The sequence below is a fragment of the Taudactylus pleione genome, unplaced genomic scaffold (assembly GCF_031769625.1).
Source record: "Taudactylus pleione unplaced genomic scaffold, aTauple2 ptg000026l, whole genome shotgun sequence".
NCBI lineage: Eukaryota > Metazoa > Chordata > Amphibia > Anura > Myobatrachidae > Taudactylus > Taudactylus pleione.
The window spans coordinates 13570145-13591354 of NW_028284428.1; the positions used below are offsets into that span (position 1 = coordinate 13570145).

The window sequence follows — 21210 nt, forward strand, 5'->3', positions numbered from 1 at the left end:
CCAATCAGGCCTGTATGGTAGAGTGGCCAGACGAAAGTCATTCCTTAGTAAAAAGCACATGGCAGCCCACCTGGAGTTTTGCCAAAATGCACCTGAAGGACTCTGACCATGAGAGACAAAGATTGAACTCTTTGGTGTGAATGCCAGATGATATGTTTGGAGGAAACCAGGCACCACTCATCACCAGGCCAATACCATCTCTACAGTGAAGCATGGTGTTGGCAGCTTCATGCTGTGGGGATGTTTTTCAGCGGTAGGACCTGGGAGACTAGTCAGGTTAGAGGGAAAGATGAATGCAGCAATGTGCAGGGACATCCTGGATGAAAACCTGCTCCAGAGTGCTCTTGACCTCAGACTGGGGCAACGGTTCATCTTTCAGCAGGACAACGACCCTAAGCACACAGCCAAGATATCAAAGGAGTGGCTTCAGGACACCTCTGTGAGTGTCCTTGAGTGGCCCAGCCAGAGCCCAGACTTGAATCCAATTGAACATCTCTGGAAAGATCTGAAAATGGCTGTGCACAGACGCTTCCCATCCAACCTGATGGAGCTTGAGAGGTGCTGCAAATAGGAATGGGTGAAACTGCCCAAAGATAGGTGTGCCAAGCTTGTGGTATCATATTTAAAAAGACTTGAGGCTGTAATTGCTGCCAAAGGTGCATCAACAAAGTATTGAGCAAAGGTTGTGAAAACTTAAAATTTTTTTTTTTTTTTTTTTTTACCTTTCATTAAATTTGCAAAAGTCTCAAATTTTTTACACGTTAAATTATGGGGTATATGTGTGTAGAATTTTGAGGACAAAAATTAATTTATTCAGTTTTGGAAAAAAGCTGTAACATAACCAAATGTGGAAAAAGTGAAGCGTTGTGAATGCTTTCCGGATGCACTGTATGTCTTGGTGAAATTTGCTTACTTTTATGTGGAAAATGTTTGTAATTTTGGAATAAATCTTTATTTTGTATCCTTTGGGTGACACTGGAACTAGTGGTATAGAGGTGGCTGTATGAGCTTTAGGCACTTCAACAAATTCTTAATGAAGTCCTGGCTCATCCCCTGCTATATCCACTAGTGTGGAGTTAGTTTCTTCTAAGTCTCCATAGGAGCAGGCGCTTCTCTGTGTTGTACTGCCTACAGCAGCATTAAATTATTGTATTTATGTTTAACTTGCTGACAGGCAGATGTAAACACACTGAGACACTGAGTCTGATTCAGAGGTGTACGCACTGCTGATGTTGGGTGTAGTGGAGCCATTTTTTTTTTTTTTTTTGCTACTGTGCACGTGTCCTGGTTGTGTTCAGACAGTCCCAGTTGTAATTTTGGGAGCAGTGTATTGGAAGAGAAGTGTATTGAAATTGTCGTGGTCGTTCCTGGGCGGTAACAGTTAGATGTCTTCACGGAGATGGTTCATTTTATTGGTGTGTTATGGGAGTGTCGTAAGTGTGTCTGTGAAAGTGGTTTGTGAGCACAAGCGCTCGACCACTCACATAGGAGGCCATACTCTGATAGAGAAACTGCATCTCCATAGTTCTGGTGCTAGTTTTGATGGTGAGGCCGATGGTGGCGTCTGAGGTACCAATCAATATTACTGTGTGTACGGACGCTGTGAGTGAGCGTCTCAGTCCTTGCACATTCGGATGCACGCATGTACACCAGGGAAGGACTTTGTATCTGCATTTGCATAAACTTGCAGCAAGGCAACTGCCAATAGACGCTGCTGTGTCCGTTTCTGCGTCCAACTCAGGTCACTATGTGCTAGTATGGAGGATTAAGTGCAGGAAAGCCATTATACTGTCGTACTGTTATTCCTCCTCTCTGACGTTCAGAGGGTGGACTTGGTCACTATCGCCGCAGGCCGTTTCCGTCACACTGTGTGGCTGATGGCCTTTCTTCAGGAGATCTCACTCTGGAGACACAACAGTTTTTTCCCCTTGCTTGGAGCTGAGAGGAAGCACAATCTAACCATTGGACCGACACTGGGGCTCAGCAGAACCTCAGGTGCCGGTACAAATAGCTTGCTGATGACTTACCAGTCCCCGTCTAGCACTATTATACCAGCAGGATCGAGTGAGTGCGAGTAGGCTCACTGCTGTTTCAGCTTCCCCTTTGGCAGGGTTGTTTCTGTGAGGAATGCCCGTTAAAGCACTGACTGGACATTGGAAGCTGTAGTCATCTTCTGGGATAGGTGCTACACAGAACATAAGGAACGGTATCAGAACCTATTTCAGACTTTAAATTCTTGTAGTAATTCTGCCCAGACTTACCCTCTCTGCCTTATAGTTGGGAAGACTCAGAATCTAAGGTGTCTCTTGAGTCTATTTTGTTTTTGGGTATTGTTCTCGGAATTAGAAAAGATAATTAGGGGTGGAAAGGGCAGCTTTTTGCCTGCTAATGTTCCAAGAGCTAGGCTTTGTAGAGTTCATTACTTTCCACTTTATGTGGAGGGCAGAGAAAAGCAGAATAGTTTTGGAAAAAGGCGAATCTCAAAACCTACAACAGGCAAGTTCAAAATGCCTGTTGGGATCTCCTATGGAGTGGGCCTGTTTTCTCTTCAGGAACAAGTGGTTCAATTCAACTACAGACACCTGGGTGAGTGGATTTCTGTGGGATGGAGTGGGAATGGCATCCGCCTTCTCAGACGGGTTGCAGTTAGATTACTGGTAGCTGAGATGCTGGCTGTTCGGAATCCCGACAAGACAAGCCCGACCTGGGACTAAAGATAGGCGGCGAAATCCCGACGTCTATCTTTAACCCCATGCCGAAATCCCGACAGCCGCCATCCCTAATGAAGGTAACTGGGAACACGTTAGCGTTAGCCGCAAGGGGTGGGGCAGAGTTTAAGTTTAGGGGGACTTAGGGTAGGCACCACCAGGGGGGGAGGGGTTTTTTGGGGGACAGGGGAGGGTTAAGTTACTTACCAGCCCCAGTCGTGATTGTAGCTGATCGGGCTTTCGGTGTCGGTATGAGAACAGCTGGCTATTCAGCCGTCTGTATTTCATACCGATTCCTTTTCAGACTCACTGTCATAAATCAACATTCACACTTCCGTTCAATCTGGCAATGGCAGTAGGGGCCTTCACAAAGATCATGGTAAGGAGAGTGTCCTTTTTCTTATTTAGATGACCTTTGAATCAGGATGACAATTCATGTGCTTGTCTCATGACCAGTCTAATTCTCACTCAGTATATGATTTTCCTAGGACTACTTTGCGACACAGCATTAAATAGAATTTTTGCCACTAGACAAGATTCAGGCTCTGAGAAGTGTAGTAAAGTCTTTACTGGCTCAAACCTATTTAGTTTTTTAATTTGCTCAGTCCCACTCAAATCTTCTCCAGTTGGTAGTGAAATGGAACAAGTGTCATCACAACCTGTCCAGTCAATTCTTCAGGTTGTCTCCGTGAAAAAAATGGTATCTTTTATGGTGCATGAAGGACAATTTCAGTACATCGTTTGGAAATGGCCAATTATGACAGACGTCAGTTTTCTCGGCTAGGGGGTGGCGTTTCATCAATAACCCCTTTTTATGGGCTTTGGTCATGACTGGGATCAAAGTTCTCAATACATGACCTTGCATTAGTGTATGCTGTACATATCCACTGTTTTTGTTTTTTTTTTGTCATTTTATATGCATTCTTAACACAGATTAAAAGTACATAAACTGACATGGCACTAAAATTATATAGTATCTAAAAAACAAGTAGAAATGAGGCATTTGATGTTTGTACTGTACAAAACAATTGTCAATAATTTTTTAGAAAAAAATGATCATTAACCTGTAAGCTATTAATGATTAATTGCAAGCAAAGAAAATATGTATGTTATAAGTATACCTGGCTATTTTATCTGGGATGTAGTCGACTTCTCCACAGTCTGGATGCCGACGCTCAGAATACTGGCTCTGGAGTCCTGACTGTCATCAGAATACCCAAGGTTGAAGGTTGGGCTGCAGGAGGCGAGGGTTAGAGTCAGGCTGCAGGTCGGAGGGTTAGGGTTAGGCTGTGGGACAGGAGGGTTAGGCTGCGGAGGAGTGAGTTAGGGTAAGGGCTATAATACTTCAAGAAACCTGTCGGGATTCTGACTGTTGGGATGCCACTGTCTGTATTATGACCGTCTACGTTCGGGATACCGTACCTAACCCTTTTATCCTACAAAATTATAAATAATCTAATTTAAGAGTATATAATTGTGCTTATGGAATATTGAAAGATAGCATTTTCTGGAATAAATTTATAACTTGTTGAACAAATATTTAGCAACTATATGACAGGAAAAGAGACCCATGAAATGGCATGTTTGTTGCATCTCAAGCATTTGCACCACTTGTCTATGTCATGAGAACCAAATGTGTTTGCTACTTTTGCTCCATGATAGCAATGTAAGAACTTAGAGATGTGGTTTGTCAGTATCCTCATTAGTAAATACTTTGGGGGAAAATTCAATTAGCCGCGCTATTTGAACCCCCGGGGCTATCCTATTAGACACGAAGCACAGACGCCTGCAGCACTTATCGGGGATTTTTTTTTCAAGACCTCGGCAGCACCAACATTTTTTTTTCCCCCCCAATAAACCTGTTTTCGGGAAGCTGTTTGCGAAAACACATAGAGCCTATGTGTATGCGCCTTAAAACAGATGGGGCGAAAAGTCCAGCTTGTTTGTGCCCAAAAAATTATCGGGGTTAATTGAATTCCCTCCTTTGTTAGTATAATTGTTTTTGTAATCTTGAGGAGTAGTTCACTCTAGGATTTTTTAGGGCAGGGTGCGGATAACTGAGGGCACATTTTAACTTTGAAGGGCAAGTTTTTAATGCAATGCTGCGTGTCGCTAAAGCTACACAAATTTTTGAGTGCACAATCTGTTCATCCTATGTAGTTATTATACACATAGGTGCCCCTAGTGTAGTCTATAACACCACATACATATTGGACTTCCAAGTACCACAAGATGTGTACCGATATAAATATATGTCCAGGCTGAAAGAAAGTTCCCGCGTTGGCATAATAAGAATGATAAAGAAATGTATCCTTGGCTGCTGAAATGTTTGTTAGGAGTTTTAAAATACAATAGTTCAGCAGATACAGTAGCTAAATTAGATCAGTGGTTCTGAACTCCAACTCTCAAGGACCCAACAGGCTATGTTTTGAGGATTTCTGTCTGTGGAAGCAGGTGTGCTAATTACTGATCCAGCAAAATAGAATAACTCTCTGTGCATGATTAAAGAAATACACAAAACATGACCTGTTAGAGGTACTCTAGGACACAGTAGCTTCCCTCTTCTCAGGGCAGGAGTTACCATAGTCAATAGGATCAGTACAAAAGTCTGTTCTTCTACTGGGGAAATAAGCAGAATATTCTCCCTGCTTACCCTGTTCTTTCACTTTCCCTCTGTGCTGTGTTTAACAGGGAGCCGCAGCAGTCTTGTGATTTAAGCTAGGTACGCACTAGAGCTGCGGGCATTCGTTCTGAAATCGGAACAAATGCCCGTCAACAGTGATTGTGCGTCTACACTGGACAACTTTAATAAACAACTTAACGATCACAGTTACGTCATTCATTAACAATGCATTGGCCGCTAGTGATATCGCTAGGTTTGATGTGCAGCACATCAAACCTGGCGACTTTCGCTAGCGACCACAGGAGAGCGCAAACGTCGGTACACACTGAGCGATGTAGACGATATGTCGTTACGGAACGGCATATCGTCCTGACATCGCTCCAGTGTGTGTACCTAGCTTTAGAGTTCACAGCCTAACTGTAGAAGTTGACAATGAGCTTTTGATCTTTAACCACCATAGGACAGCAACGATAGAGGTGTGGATATCAATACAGTAGAAAGAAAATAATTACTTATAGAGTCAGTGAAAGGCAGTAGTGACAGTTGCAAAGAATATTTGAATTTTTATTTAATAAAAACATTTAGAGAATCCATTATAATGTTGGCACAATTTATTTTATTTGCACTGGAGTAAAGTGGAAATATGGAGTTAGTGTTGCTCACTCTTTGACAATTTTTGGTGAATCACCATCGTGAAATCATGTTTGCTTTATTCATTATTGGTAAACCCGGCGTTGACCGGTTGAAGACTGGACTCTGGAGTGCACCTACAGCCTTTATTTGTTTACATTGTCCTTGCCTATATCTCCATTCCATTGATCCTGAAAAGGACCTCACTTTTTGCTAACATGCTTGCAAACAGTGGCGTAACTACTGTGGCTGCTATTGTGCTAAGCTGCCACACCTGCACCCAGAGATGGGCTGGTCCAGTCAGGGCCGCCTAGACAGACCTTAGTGTCAGCGGTGTTGATTTGGTGCTGCGAGGTAATCAGAGCTCATGTAGAGGCAGCCAATCAGCAGTGGCGGCTCCTGATTGGTTGCCGGTCTGCGAGCTCCATTTGTCTCGCGACCGGCGCCCAATTCAAATTGCGCTGGCTCTGTCTGTCCATGTCTGCGTGCCAGTGCGCCAGCTGTAATTAGTAGTGGCCCACCCCCTAAATCCTCTCATTGCTGATGGCACACAGAGGGAGGCGATAGGCTGCTGGAGGCACACGGGGATGTGAGTTTCTGGGGGGGGTGCGTAAATTTAGAAGGTGCATTACTGTGTGGCACTACTAGTGTGTGGAATGTGTTATAATGTAGCGTAAGCTAACCTTTTAAAGGGCAACACTGTGGTATAATAGGTAAGGCATTACTGTGGGGCATAATGTATAAGGGGTGCTACTACTGCATGGCATAATGTGTATAAGTGTTACTACTGTGAGGCATAACCTGAATGGGCTTTGTGTGGGAGCAAATGTGTGTGTGGTTTTTTTTTTTTCTTTGTGGTGGGGGGAGGGGGGTGCCTTTTTGAAGATTTTGCTATGTGGCCCCCAAAGTTGTAGTTACACCCTTGCATGCAAACACAGAGGGCTCACTAATATCTATGGTCACTTCAACAAGAAATAACTCTGGATTTAATATTAACTTGCATGAGTCAAATTTGCTCAGCCTGTGAGATTAAAAGCATACTTTTGTAGCTCTCACAGAGTTTTTTTGGCAGATTGCCAATTTACACTGGAGCAAGCCATGAAACCTGTGTAATTTTTAGGGATTGTGTGACAGTGTGTGGCCATGACGAAGTTCAAACCTGAACAGAAACCTAATCCTGGTCAAACTACACCATTCTGCCAAATTTGCTAGAGCCAAGTCCAAAACTCTGGCTGTGCATAAAGGACAAACACACAGACGCTTTCTCGCTTATATGGATAAAAAATGGTGTTATCTGGCTTTTAACTTTATAGCACGTACTTATGCACGAAGTACCCCTCCTTACATCGCTTTGCTTGGCTCCTGCTGCCTATATAGTAGAAGTGTATTGGTGGAGAACGAGAGGAGGGATTGTTTGGATATGGTGGTAGCCCTCATTGACAACACATGCAACAAAAGACCACCAGTTCTAAAGCCCTGTCAAATAATATTGGCATACAAAATAAATAAACAGCCATTATATTGCAATAATTCCTCTTTTCAGGTAAGAAATTTTTATAGTTTAAACTATTTATCGTGTACCTGGGATATAAAAGAAGCCCCCTGTCGCCAATCCAGCCATGCAAATTCTAGTCAGTTCTTTTTATATTTTCTCTTAAGGATACAGGCACATTCTCAAATAGCACGTTGGCGATGATATCGGCATCAAACATTGGACATTTTAAAATCTATTTTCCATCTCTACATGATGGCAAATTAATGCTGGCAATGTGTCGCCAGACATCAACATGATGCCTGGTTGTGCACTTATTAGACCGTTCTAGTAGCCCCTATGCACCTCTATGGGTGCGAGGCAAAAGTTGCAATGAAGATGGACACCATTTGCCGATGTGGCAAATTCCCCCTATGGAATGTAATCTGCACAATAATTTATGACATTGAATGTAACTGGAAAAAAATAGCCTCCATAAAGCTGTTTGCAAGCCTCAATCTTTAACAGCTTTTGACATACATTTTCTTTGTGGAACTTCAGTGCTGTCTATCATCTATCTCTAAAGTTGGTTATGCTTGTGGTGCTACTACAGTATTTGCCACAACTGTAATCACTGTTATAAATATATTTCTACTTCAGGGTCCATAGGGGGTCCACAGGGTTGACCTTGGGGTATAGCTGGATCTGGATCCTCGGGCACCACGCAGTTAAAGCTTTAGCTGCTCCCAGGATGCACTTGGGTCCATCCTCCTCTATACCCCGCCCCCGAGCCACAGGCACCTCAGTTTGAGTTGGTGCCCGGCTGGAGTCGGGTCACCCTGCGCAGCCCCCAAAAGCTTTTTATTTAAAAAAAAAAAAAAAAAAGAGCCTGTTAGGTTTTTATTTTTAACAAAAGGCTCTTCAGTGCGGCAGCGAAGGGCTGTCTATACAGACGCCCACGCTGCCGCTCTTATTCCCTGCTGGACTCTGGGGACCTCCCTGGACTGCTGCCGGAGACGCCGGGGACAAGGTAAGCCGTGAGTCGCCGATTAGCGGCGGCTCGTGGGTATTGCCACAAATGCAGTCCTTTGCCCCCGGTTCTAGGGGACAGACCGGGGTGCTGCTAGCGATGGCGGCGGGCTCCCCCTCTGCGGAGGAATACCCCGTGGGACCACTAGACCACCAGGGATTTCAATGGCAAGCGGGAAGCCGGCAAGCCCTGGGTTTAATTGCTAGGCAGGGGAGGAAGCCTTCCCTGTTTAGCGGCTCCTCCCCTCCCCTCAGCTCAGCGCGCCTTAAAAGCACGTAGTCTGGCGTCGCTAAGCTGCAGATTCCTCGGCCACTCCTCCTCTGAGGTCTCTGGGGGCCATTTTCTTGTGGCAGCGCAGATACTCTCAGGGAGCACGCGGACCGGTCCCCCTGTGTACCTCTCCCCCGATCAAGGACAGTGTACACAGCGCTATAGCCCTCCCAGACACTGAATCTGGGAGGTTGATTGTAGTGGAAAGGTGCAGTGAGTATATCTTCTCTGCATGGTATGTGACTTGCTAGTGCTGCCTGTCTGTGCTTATTTCTACTTACTGTCAGCTTATACCTATCCCTTTACTTCTCCTACAGGTGTGTGGGGGAGGGGTGTTTCTACAGACCTCACCTATATAAATCATGTATTTGTGAGGTCCGTCACATACAGTTGTGTGCTACACAGTACCATATTGTGGGCTGTTGTTCAGCACACTGGTGAGTGCACTTGATTTGGCTCTGTTGCCAGATATATTTATTTATTTAATATATTTTGTCATGTCGGACGAGGAGATTGAGCACTCCGTGGCTCCGGTGTTGGTCTCCTGCGGACGCTGTTCTGCAGGAGTGGATAGGGAGGATTTGTCACAGGATGGCCTGTGTAGACGGTGCCAGGTGGTTCCTGGCCCATCGAAACCTCCTATGACGCAGGAACCACCATGGGCAATGTTTTCTCAGGTGCTGGTGTCTATTGCGGACCGTCTGTCGGTCCCGACTCCGGTTCCTACTAGGGCGTTGCCCCAGCCGGCCGTCCCCCATTCCCCGGTTGTTCCGCAGTTATTGCGCAGCCCCCCCCCCCCCGGGTCTCAGTCTATTGGTCCTTATGCGAGGTTGCCTATGTATATACAGGCTTCCCCTGTGATGCCGCAGTCTGTGGTGCCCTTCCAGGCCCTCTGACGGCTCCTCCACCCTGGGTGGATGTGCTCTCCAACTCCGTACAAAATTTGGCGGCCGCGTCTTCGACTTTTCAGTCTATGTTGCAGTCTGACGTGCCTTCTAGGGCGTCAAAACGCACACTTATGGCGCAGGCGGCACATGTATCGGACTCAGAGGGGTCCTCAGATGATGGGGAGGTTCCTGATGACACTGACTCGGACACATCGGTCCAGGAAATGTATACCAAGTCGTCCATTAATGTGCGAGCACTGGTTAGGGCGGTGCGAGCCATTCTCCTAATAGAGGTTGAAGCACCAGCTCCTAAGTCGAAATATCCTAGTTTAAAAAAAACTAAGGTGGCTTCTGCGGTGTTTCCCCTATCTGATCAGTTGACGGATCATATGGCGGTGGCTTGGCAGGCGCCCAGTAAGAGATTCCTACCTCAGAAACGGTTGGCTTCTAATTACCCCTTTCCTGAGGAACATTGTAAAAAATGGGAAACTCCACCGGTGGTGGATTCTCCAGTCACCCGTTTAATATGGAGCGCTACTTTGCCATTACCGTCTATATCCTCGCTGAAGGATCCCACTGACAGGAAAGTTGAGACTTGCTTAAAGTCCATTTACTCCCCCTCAGGGACAGTGGCCCGACTGTCCATGGCCATCTCCTGGGTGGCCAAGGCCATTGAGGGATGGGCCAACGCATTGGAGGATACCTTTCCGGACGACGCTCCGGATGTCCAGAGGGCGTTGTTGGGACAGATGAGGGACGCTGCTTCCTACATTGGAGAAGCCTCTTTGGATGCTAGTCTGCTGACTTCTCGGGTATCGGCTGCAGCAGTGTCTGCCCGCCAATCCTTATGGCTGTGGTCCTGGAGAGCGGACTCCGATTCAAAGAAGGGCCTGGAGGCCTTACCTTTCAATGGAGAATTACTATTTGGTCCGGACTTGGACAAAATAGTGGATACCCTGGCTAAATCCTAGTCAGCTTTCCTCCCTTCAGCGACATCGCCTGCCAAGGTCCGGAGCTCGGCTTTTCGTTCCTTTCGGGTTCAGGGTAAGGCAAAAGGTCAGTCCTTCCCGAGACAGTCGGCGGCTAAGACCGCCTCTAAAGCCAAGAAGCAAGCCTGGAGTGCTCGGCGCCCTTCTTCCAAGCAGGAAGATAAACCTGCGGCCTGATGGGACGGGCCTCCCTCTGGGGGACCTCAGAGTGGGAGGCCGATTTCTCCAATTCGCCTAGTGTTGGCACAATACCACCACGGGTGCCTGGGTTCGAGAAGTAGTCTCTCAGGGGGTACGCCCTGTCTTTTCGGGTCAGGCCGCCCCGCCAATTTTTTTGCACGAGTCCTTTTCTGTACAAGACCAAAGCTTCCCAGATTCAGGTGGCTATACAATCCTTGCTACAAGCAGGAGTAATTGTTCCCGTTCCGCAATCTCAACGCAGGACGGGGTACTATTCCACTCTGTTTCTGGTACAGAAGCCCAATGGTTCTCATCGCCCTATCCTGAATTTGAAGTCTCTGAACAAATACCTCAGGGTTCCCAGGTTCAGGATGGAAACGTTCCGTTCCATCATTCTGGCGATGGAACCTGGGGATTACATGGTCTCCCTGGATATCCAGGACGCCTATCTTCATGTGACCATAGCACCGGCACACCAGACGTATCTGAGGTTTGCTATCCTGCAACATCACTACCAGTTTCGGGCGTTGCCTTTTGGCCTTTCCACGGCTCCGAGGGTGTTCACCAAGGTGATGGCAATTATGGCCGCCCACCTTCGGGACCAGGGCATACGGCTGCTGCCGTATCTGGACGATCTTCTTCTGCTGGCGGGCTCCCTGGAGGTGGTACTTCGACATCTCCACCTGACCATTGCTTGTCTTCAGGCACACGGGTGGTTGATAAATTGGAAGAAGTCATCTCTGATCCCATCACAACGGATGGTTCATTTGGGAGCCAAGTGTCTTCCCTACAACTGCGGATGAGAGTCCTAGGGTCCATGGTGTCGGCATTCGACATGGTGGAATTTGCCTAGTTCCATTCCAGGCCCCTGCAGGGGCAGATTCTATCGGAGTGGAACGGGTTGCCTCACCGCATCCAATCCCAGACACTGGTCTTGTCCTCGGAAGTGCGCCAGTCTCTAGCTTGGTGGCTTCAGCCAGCTCATCTCATCGAGGGTCGCCCCTTTTGGATCCCGGACTGGGTTCTGCTCACAACAAATGCCAGTCTCCGGGGTTGGGGGTATTGACCGACTCGTTGTCTCTTCAGGGATGTCGGTCTGCAGAAGAAACAATTCTCCCCATAAACGTGCTGGAGCTGCGGGCTGTGTACAGGGCTCTGCTGTCGTCAGGCACCGCTCTTCACGGAAGGGCAGTGCAGGTGCAATCCGACAACGCCACCACGGTGGCGTACATCAATCACCAGGGAGGAACTCGCAGCCGAGCTGCAATGTCGGAGGTGTCTCAGATCCTGGCTTGGGCGGAGTGCCACCTTCCAGCAATCTCGACAGTCTTCATCCCGGGAGTCCTCAATTGGGAGGCAGACTTCCTCAGCCGTCACGACGTGCACCCCGGGGAATGGTCGCTTCACCCAGAGGTGTTTCAACTTCTCGTGGATAGATGGGGACTGCCAGAGTTGGACCTGATGGCCTCTCGTCACAATTACAAGTTACACGTGTACGGCTCAAGGACAAGGGACGCAGGCGCAAGCCTGGTGGATGCGCTATCGGTGAAATGGACATTTCACCTAGCGTATCTGTTCCCTCTGATCTCCCTGCTTCCTCGGGTACTAAGAAAAATCAAACAGGATGGGGGCACGTTTCTGCTAGTGGCTCCAGCGTGGCCCAGACGTCCTTGGTATTCCGATCTCAGGAGCTTGTCCGTCAACGCTCCATTCCTTCTACCTCAGCGTCGGGACCTGCTGTCTCAGGGGCCTTGTCTTTACCCAGATCTGGGTTGGCTGTCTTTTACGGCGTGGCTCTTGAGACAGCCGTCTTAAGGTCCCGGGGCTTTTCAAGCTCTGTCATCGGTACCATGCTGAGGGCACGTAAACCGGCCTCTGCACGGATTTACCACAGAGTGTGGCACACTTATTTTCAGTGGTGTGAGTCCAGAAACTTTGATCCTCAGGTGTTCATGGTTTCTAGGATTTGGGCATTTCTGCAGTCAGGTCTTGACCTGGGCTTACGTCTTGCTTCCCTGAAGGTTCATGTATCGGCTCTTGTCTGTGTGGTTCCAACGGAGAATCGCTACACTGGCTGACTTTCACACCTTTTTCCAGGGTGTTCTTAGAATCCAGCCTCCCTTTGTGCCTCCAGTGGCTCCGTGGGACTTGGCGGTGGTGCTTCGGGTCCTCCTTTTGAACCTCTTGAGTCGGTTGATCGCAAGTGGTTAACACTTAAGACTCTGTTTCTCCTGGCAATTGCTTCGGCCAGGAGAGTATCAGAGTTGGGGGCACTTTCCTGTAGTCCCCCCTTCTTAATTTTTCACCAGGACAGAGCAGTGCTTCGCACTCGTCCTGAGTTTTTCCCTAAAGTTGTCTCTAAGTTCCACATCAATCAGGAACTGGTGGTGCCAGCTTTTCAGTCCCTTGATCTTACAGCTGACGAGGCTTCGTTGGACGTTGACCGTGCTCTAAGAATTTATGTTGATCGGACTGCTTCTGTTAGAAGGTCCGATTCTTGGTTTTCATAAGAGGGGTTGGCCTGCCAACAACCAAACCTTAGCCCGTTGGCTTTGCTCTGTTATTAGGGAGGCTTATGTACAGGAAGGTTTACCTGTTCCGGCCTCTGTTAAGGCTCATTCCACTCGGTCTGTGGGTCCTTCTTGGGCCGTTAGACGTGGTGCCTCCGCGGTTCAGCTGTGCAAGGCAGCCACTTGGTCTTCCATTCTGACGTTTTTGAGGTTTTATGCGTTTGACACCTTTGCCTCTCAGGATGCATCCTTTGGGCGCAGGATTCTCCTTTCTGCACAGGAGCGTCCCCGCCCTTAGTTGAACTGCTTTGGGACATCCCCAAGGTCAACCCTGTGGACCCTGAAGTAGAAAACAAGAGATATGGTAAGAACTTACCTTTGTTATCTCTGTTTCTACGAAGTCCATAGGGTCCAGAGGGTCCACAGGGTGCCTGCCCTGACGCACCTGGCTTCAAAAGGGCTGTGTTGCTGGTTACCGGTTTTCCGTCTCCCTTTTCTGTGAGTATGGTTTTCTTTTGTGTTCCAGTCTTCCTTCTCTCTGTTTAGTCTCCTCCTCCGGCCTGGGCTGCTTACCAACTGAGGTGCCTGTGGCTCGGGGGCGGGGTATAGAGGAGGATGGACCCAAGTGCATCCTGGGAGCAGCTAAAGCTTTAACTGCGTGGTGCCCGAGGATCCAGATCCAGCTATACCCCAAGGTCAACCCTGTGGACTTCGTAGAAACAGAGATAACAAAGGTAAGTTCTTACCATATCTCTTGTTATTGACATAGGCAAAAGTTGGGCAAGTATAAACCTTAAATTAAAACACACTATAACTGTATAGCGTTCCTGCTAGGCTGTTTTAGCAGGGCGTGGCGCCCTGCCCTCCTTCTGGAGGGCAAAAAGCACCCAGTCCTCCAGAAGTAGGGCAAAAAGCGCCCTGCCCTCACAGCCTGCGGGGGGCCGTCTTCACCCGCGGGTCGCAGTGTCCCGCGGGTGGAGAAATGTGCGGTGACCCGGTCACCGCCGGAGAATAGACTCCGGGCGCATGCGCCCGGCATCTATCCTCCCTGTCTGCAATTCTTGGGGCTGCCCGGCGTGTCCGTAAGTTCTGGGCACGCCCCCGAGAGTAACGAAAAGGGAACGTGTCTTATAGACACGCCCCCTTTTCATTGACCACACCCCCTTTTCGGGCGTGCACACAAAGGTGCCCTCTCTAGCTCCGGCGCCCTGCAACTGTATATTTTCTATTATTTTAATTGTCTGTAGGACATACAAAGAGTTGGTCTCCTTAGTGTGACTTCGTACTTGCGTATTGTAGTTTCCGCTTTTATGTTGATTATAAATTTTAATGAACTAATATTTAGCTAATAGAAATATTTCTCTTCCAGGGTTTCGACTACTTCCGGAGACTCTTGTTGGGATCAAATGCCAGATGAGACTGAATCTGTGTCAAATGAGGTTCAAGTAGACTCGAGCCTCCTTCCTCTAGTAACTGGTGAAGATGGTGATCAAGTGTTTAAATTTTATTGGCTGGATGCTTATGAAGACCTGTACAGTCAGCCAGGTAGGAAGGTGAATTTGTTTTGGCATACAGTTGCTATAATGCTGAGACTGGGCTACTTGCAGTTCCTCGAAGTGATGCAAAGTTGAGGATTTTTTCGAATGTCTGCTACACTTTGTATGCTGGACAGATTGTAATTCATTAAACTTCTGTTATTTTTGTATTAGCATACCGTTTTGACATACATTATGTCAAGTGTTTTACTTGCTATTCACACTGCTAGCTACCTTCATGTTCAAATTCATATTTTAGTGGGGAAATCAATCTCCTATTTAAATGTCAATCATGTTTGCTATTGTATTTTGAGATTTGATAAATCCAAGATGTCTTTTTGTACATTTTATAAATGCAGTACGTTAATACATAGCTTGTTATACCAGTCTTTCTATCTTATGCTAGCATACTGATCAGTTCTTTGCATTGGTATGCCAGGGATTCCCATATTGTAGTGCACGAAGACACAGTTGTAAAGTATTTGGTATGTGGGACATTAGTTAGTACAAGAAAAGTGCATCACGCAGGCAGGAAAACTTGCTGAATTCCAGGTGCATTGAATTAGATCTAAAAAGCTACTAAGGGCCCTGATTCAATTAGCCGTGAAAAGCCACGGTTTGGTCAAATATTTTCACCTGCGAACGTATCGTGCAATCCTATTTAAGTTTTTGCATGTGCGAATTCTCCATAGACAAACTGAACTGTTTTCACCATCTCAGAGCAGGTGAAAAGTTGTGCAAAATCCCTATTTTTGCTTAAACTTTGCAGGTGGCTGCACCTGGTGTATTTTTTTAACATTTATTAAAAATCAGGGTCCATAGGACTCCACAGGGAGACATTGGGGTGTTGGTTTGACCTGGAGGACCAGACACCAACAGCAAAGCTTTTTCTATCCAAGGATGCTCCGGCCCTTCCCCCTATACCCCGCCCACAGCCTGAGAGCACTTCAGTTTTGTTGTTGTCCGGCAGAAGCTGGATCACCATTATAATAGAGGGCTGCATTAAGCAGCCCAAGATTTTATTTTATGATTTATTTTATTTTCTACTTTTACTATAATGGACGTGCAGCACCAGACTGTCCTCCGAACATCTGTGCTGCCGCCCCATCACCCCTCCTCGGCGCAGTGACACGAAACTTGTGCTAGGTACTTCTGGCGGAGCTAGGACAGGGGCTAGCTTGCAGGCTCCCCGGACCTCAAACTGCAGCCCGGAATTCAGGGGACAAGTAAGGCAGAATTCCATTCACGGGGACCCGCATTTTTATGCAGTCTTATCTCTGATCTTAGGGGACAGACCGGAGGTGCGGATGTGAACACTGGTGCGCCCACAACTCCACTAGACCACTGGGGCATATAATTCACTGGCGCAGGGCATATGTAGGGGCCAGGGGACCCAGTGGTTAGTGCTTCAAGGAGAGAAGGCGCTCTCCGTGCAGCCACTCCCCCAGCCCATGGTGCCTTTCCACTGTGGTCCTGGTGTTTCCTGGGCTGCTCCTCCCTCTCCCTCCGAGACGCGCGGCAGCCATTTTATGCCAGCAAGTCTCCGGGAACGCTGGGTCCAGTCTTCCTGTATACATCTCCACGGGCCAGGTCATATAGCACTATATCCTACCATCCACTGCAGTCTGTGTAGTTTATTTTAGTGCCCACTGCAAACGTAATGTTTTTCTGCGTATATATGTGACTTGTGCTAGCGCTAATCTCTACTTTCCATACTGTCAGCTTATACCTTTTCCTTTATTCTGCTATACCCTGAACATACTAAGGTATAAGAGGTTTCATTGTACCTCACATCTCCTATATAATTGTGAGGGCTATCGCATACTATATAGCGCGGTTGCACACTACACTGTGCCATATTACACATACTGCATGGTGTTCACTTCACTACTGTATTTTATTCTTGTGGTTATGTCTGGCAGAGGAAAGAATAACAAGCAGCCTGCTCAGCGGGCTTAGCCCCAGCGGATCTCATTCAGGATGGTCTTTGTACTAATTGTTACACAGCCCCAGGCCCCTCAACCCCGGTGTCTCTCCCTCAGGAACCCACCATGGGCTGCCTTTTCACAAATGCTGGCAAAACTTGCAGACCACATAACAGTCCCCGTGGTAGCTCCCCCTATGGGATGGCCACAGCAGGTACTCCCTGTAAATCCTTTGCCACCCCCATGGGTAGAGGTATTAGCCAAACTCTGGACTGAGGTAGACAGTACGTCTACCTCAGTCCAGAGTTTGGCTAATACCTCTAAGGTTTTTCAGCAAATGCCTCAAAAAGAAAAGCTGTTGCCTACTAAGACTACTAAATGTGCTGTGTTATCTTCCCAGTCCACACCATTATCTGATTCTGATATATCATCTGTGGAGGCAGAAGATGCAGACCTCTCTCACTCTGACTACATCTCAGGAGAAGAGGAGCCACCGCCTAAAATAAATATACCTGCTCTTGTGAGAGCTGTAAAAACTATTTTACAAATAGAAGAGGATGAACCCGCTCCTACGACTGCACACTCTGAATATATATAATTTGGAGTTGTGCAACTGTATTTGTCGGTTTCTGTGTCTGCAATAATAGTCTCAACAGGTAGCACCTCCCATTATATATATTCAGGGTGTGCAGTCTAGGACCCTTCCCTATACACTCCATTTAGTGTGCTTCTTTGCACACCTGAAGGCTGAGACGCCTTCAGCCTGGACTAGCACCCCTCCCTTATTGGTTTAAAGCATGGAGTCTGGTATTGTGAATGCACAATTTAGGTAAGTCCTACAAATTATATACTGTAGTGCAATTTTGGGTTGATTTTTGCGGCGTGGGTTCCCTGGATTGCTTTGGTTGGTCTGCTTCAGGGCATCGCATTTTAACACATTTTTCCTTTTTAGCACATTTTAACACTTTTACTGTTTGTATTCATTTGTATTTTCACCTCTCGATCCTATATATGTAGCTGCTCTTACCTATCTTACTTTACACTTCACCTTTCTCATTAGAACGATGCCCTGGGGTGGCTCAGCTGAGCTGGTTTGGGGGGTGTGCTGTGCTCTGGATTTGAATCCTAGTATGTTAGGGACCTACCCTACAGAGGTTACCTGGATATGGTGGGTAGGCCCATAACCTTGGCCATGATTAAGCTAAAAACCTCTGTTTATTGCAAAATTTTATTGGATAATGTATTTATATATAATCAGTAATTTGCAGTTGTGCACCTGTGATTTGTCTGTTTCTGTTCCATGGGATTTGTCAGTGGTGTTTCAAGTACTTCAAGAGCCTCCATTCAAACCCCTGTAATCAGTGGATTTCAAGTGGCTCACTGCGAAGACTTTTTCTTCTGGCTATAGCATCTGCCAGTAGGGTATCAGATTTAGGGGAGCTTTCATGTCGCTCCCCCTTTTTAATATTTCATCAGGGCAGGGTCGTTCTTCGTACACGCTCAGGTTTCCTTCCCAAGGTGGTTTCTCACTTTCACCTGAATGAGGAAATTGTGGTTCCGGCATTTAATTTACCACACCTCTAGGCAGGTGAGGCCTCGTTGGATGTGGTCCGTGCTCTGAAGATTTACGTGGACTGCATTACTTCCATCAGGAAATTGGTCTCTCTCTTTGTCCTATATGGATTTCTCAAGAAGGGATGGCTAGCTAACAAACTCTGGCCAGATGGATTTGCATGTCTATCTAACAGGCTTACACGAAAACTGGCCTTCCTGTGCCGGCTTCAATATCTGCTCATTCTACTCGCTCTGTGGGTCCCTCATGGGCAGCCCGGCATGACGCCTCATCTGAACAGCTATGCAAGGCGGCCACCTGGTCTTCTGTCCATACCTTTCATAGGTTTTATGCCTTTGGTACATTTGCCTCTCAGGATGCTTCCTTCAGACGTAGGGTGCTCCTATCAGCTCAGGAGCGTTCCTGCCCTTGAACAACTGCTTTGGTACATCCACAATGTCTCCCTGTGGAGTCCTATGGACCCTGAAGAAGAACAGGAGAGTTATGGTAAAACTTACCTTGTTTAACTTTCTATGAAGTCCATAGGGTCCACAGGGTCCACAGGGCACCTGCCCTGATGCTCCTAGCTTCTATGGGTTTCTTCTCCTGGTCTCCTGTGATTCCTCAGTGTACCAGTCTGTCTTCCATCTCTCCTATCCTGGGGCTTGTTAATAAAACTGAAGTGCCCTCAGGCTGTGGGCAGGGTATAGGGGGAAGGAACCCCCCTACTCTATATCTAATAAATATATACAGGTTGAGTCTCCCATATCCAAAATGCTTGGGACCAGGGGTATTTTGGATAATGGAATATTCCGTATTTTGGTATAATTGCATAACATAATGAAATATCTTGGGAATAGGACCCAAATATACACACACAATGCATTTATGTGTTATATACACCTTATACACACAGCCTGCAGGTAATTTTATACAATATATTCAATAATTTTGTGGCTCAAACAAAGTTTGTGTACAGAAATTAAATCCATTTATGTTTCATATACACCTTATACACACAGCCTGAAGGTAATTTTATACAATATTTTTAATAATTTGTGCCTTAGACAAAGTTTGGGTACATTGAACCATCAAAAATCAAAGGTTTCATTATCTCACTCATGCCAAAAAAATTCCGTATTTCGGAATATTTGGATATGGGAGACTCAACCTGTATATATTTATATTATTTTTATATTAACACACACTCAAGGGACAGACTTGTAGCTTCTTTTCAGCCATCAAATTCTATCTTGTTGTAAATATATTCTGTGTTCACTAGTCTCTACCCTTTTATAGACCGATTGTTACAGAATTATAGCAGCTTACAAATAGGTTATTTATTCTCCCTACTATCAGGTGATTTAAGGTATGCACCTGAGTCTGTTTTTTTTACATTTATAATTGAATGATGACAGAAATCTAAGATATACATATTGGCTGCCATATGTTACCTATGCATTGGTAAGCCTTTTTTTAATTTATTTTTTATTCATCATTACAGGTTGAGTCTCCCATATCCAAAATGCTTGGGACCAGGGGTATTTTGGTTAACGGAATATTCCGTATTTTGGTATATTTGCATACCATAATGAAATATCTTGGGAATGGGACCCCAATATACACACAGAATGCATTTATGTGTTCATATACACCTTATACATATACTACCTTATGAAGGTAGTTTTATACAATATTTTTAAAAATTTGTGCCATAGACAAAGTTTGTGTATATTGAACCATCAAAAAGAAAAGGTTTCATTATCTCATTCATGCCAACATTATTCCGTATTTCGGAATATTCCGTATATCGGAATATTTGGATATGGGAGACTCAACCTGTATTTAATTTCTCTTTCGTTTGGGCACATTGGTAACCTGGGTAACTGATGGTCTACATTTTATTGTGGTTACTGTAGGAAATTTCATGCAATGGTTTCCTAAGGTCCATTACATCCCATCCTTATATATGAAGGTTTTCATTACTTCCCAAATACTTATGTATATTCCAAGTGGCATCATTTTTTCAGAAACCAATGGGACACACAGATCTGTCTGAAATGTCCCTGCTATGGTTTGTTTATTACCTCATCCTTGCTATTTGTAAGTTGGCTCAGCCTGTAAATAGGAGGGAGTACACTAGCATAGTTGGTGGAGTTATTTTGTTAAATTGCACTGCGCCTGTTTTTGGAACCTAACACCACTACTCTTAGATTCAGAGAGAATAATTTTCAGATAATTTTTTATAAAACTGCATAAGTTTTCTTTCCTACTCTTTACTCTCCTTACTATAGGTGTTGTGTACTTATTTGGCAAAGTCTGGATAGAATCTGCTGAAACCTATGTTAGCTGCTGTGTAAGCATAAAAAATATTGAGCGAACTATCTACCTTCTACCACGTGAAACTGTAAGTTTTATTTTTTTTTTTTTTGGGGGGGGGGGGGGAGAGAATGCTTCAAAAAGTGTGGGTGGGGTATTAGGCTAGCAATGATCTAAATAAAGAAGCGGCCTGGACTTTAAGTAAATTAGAGGCATTATCTCAAATTGGCCAACCCGTTTAAAATCATTCATATTATAAACTTTCAACTTTCCAGCTATTGCTGAACCTTATTTCCTGGGCAAGTCGCAGCTTATCTAAACTGCCAGTTCTGACCCGAGCATTTTAGGAGATCTCGTTCATTCATGGTAGGATCGCCTACTTTATAATATGAAAGGGTTTTATGGTTTTTGTTGAATGATTTGTTTTAGAATGTGCATTCAATATATTATGTTAAAGTTGATATATATATATTCTCTCTCTCTCTCTCTCTCTCTCTCTCTCTCTCTCTCTCTCTCTCTCTCTCTCTCTCTCTGTGTGTGTAGAAATATATATATATATATATATATATATATATATATAT

At 45.8% G+C, this 21210-nt stretch overlaps 1 protein-coding gene across 1 annotated transcript in view; it reads left to right on the forward strand.

Moving 5' to 3' along the window:
* Positions 1 to 21210, forward strand: part of POLA1 (DNA polymerase alpha 1, catalytic subunit) — a 477386-nt gene that overhangs the window by 55832 nt on the left and 400344 nt on the right. The window contains exons 10-11 of the mRNA XM_088451643.1: positions 14668 to 14843; positions 20605 to 20717. Coding sequence (XP_088307769.1) covers positions 14668 to 14843; positions 20605 to 20717 — 289 coding nt within the window. The remainder of the gene's footprint in view (positions 1 to 14667; positions 14844 to 20604; positions 20718 to 21210) is intronic.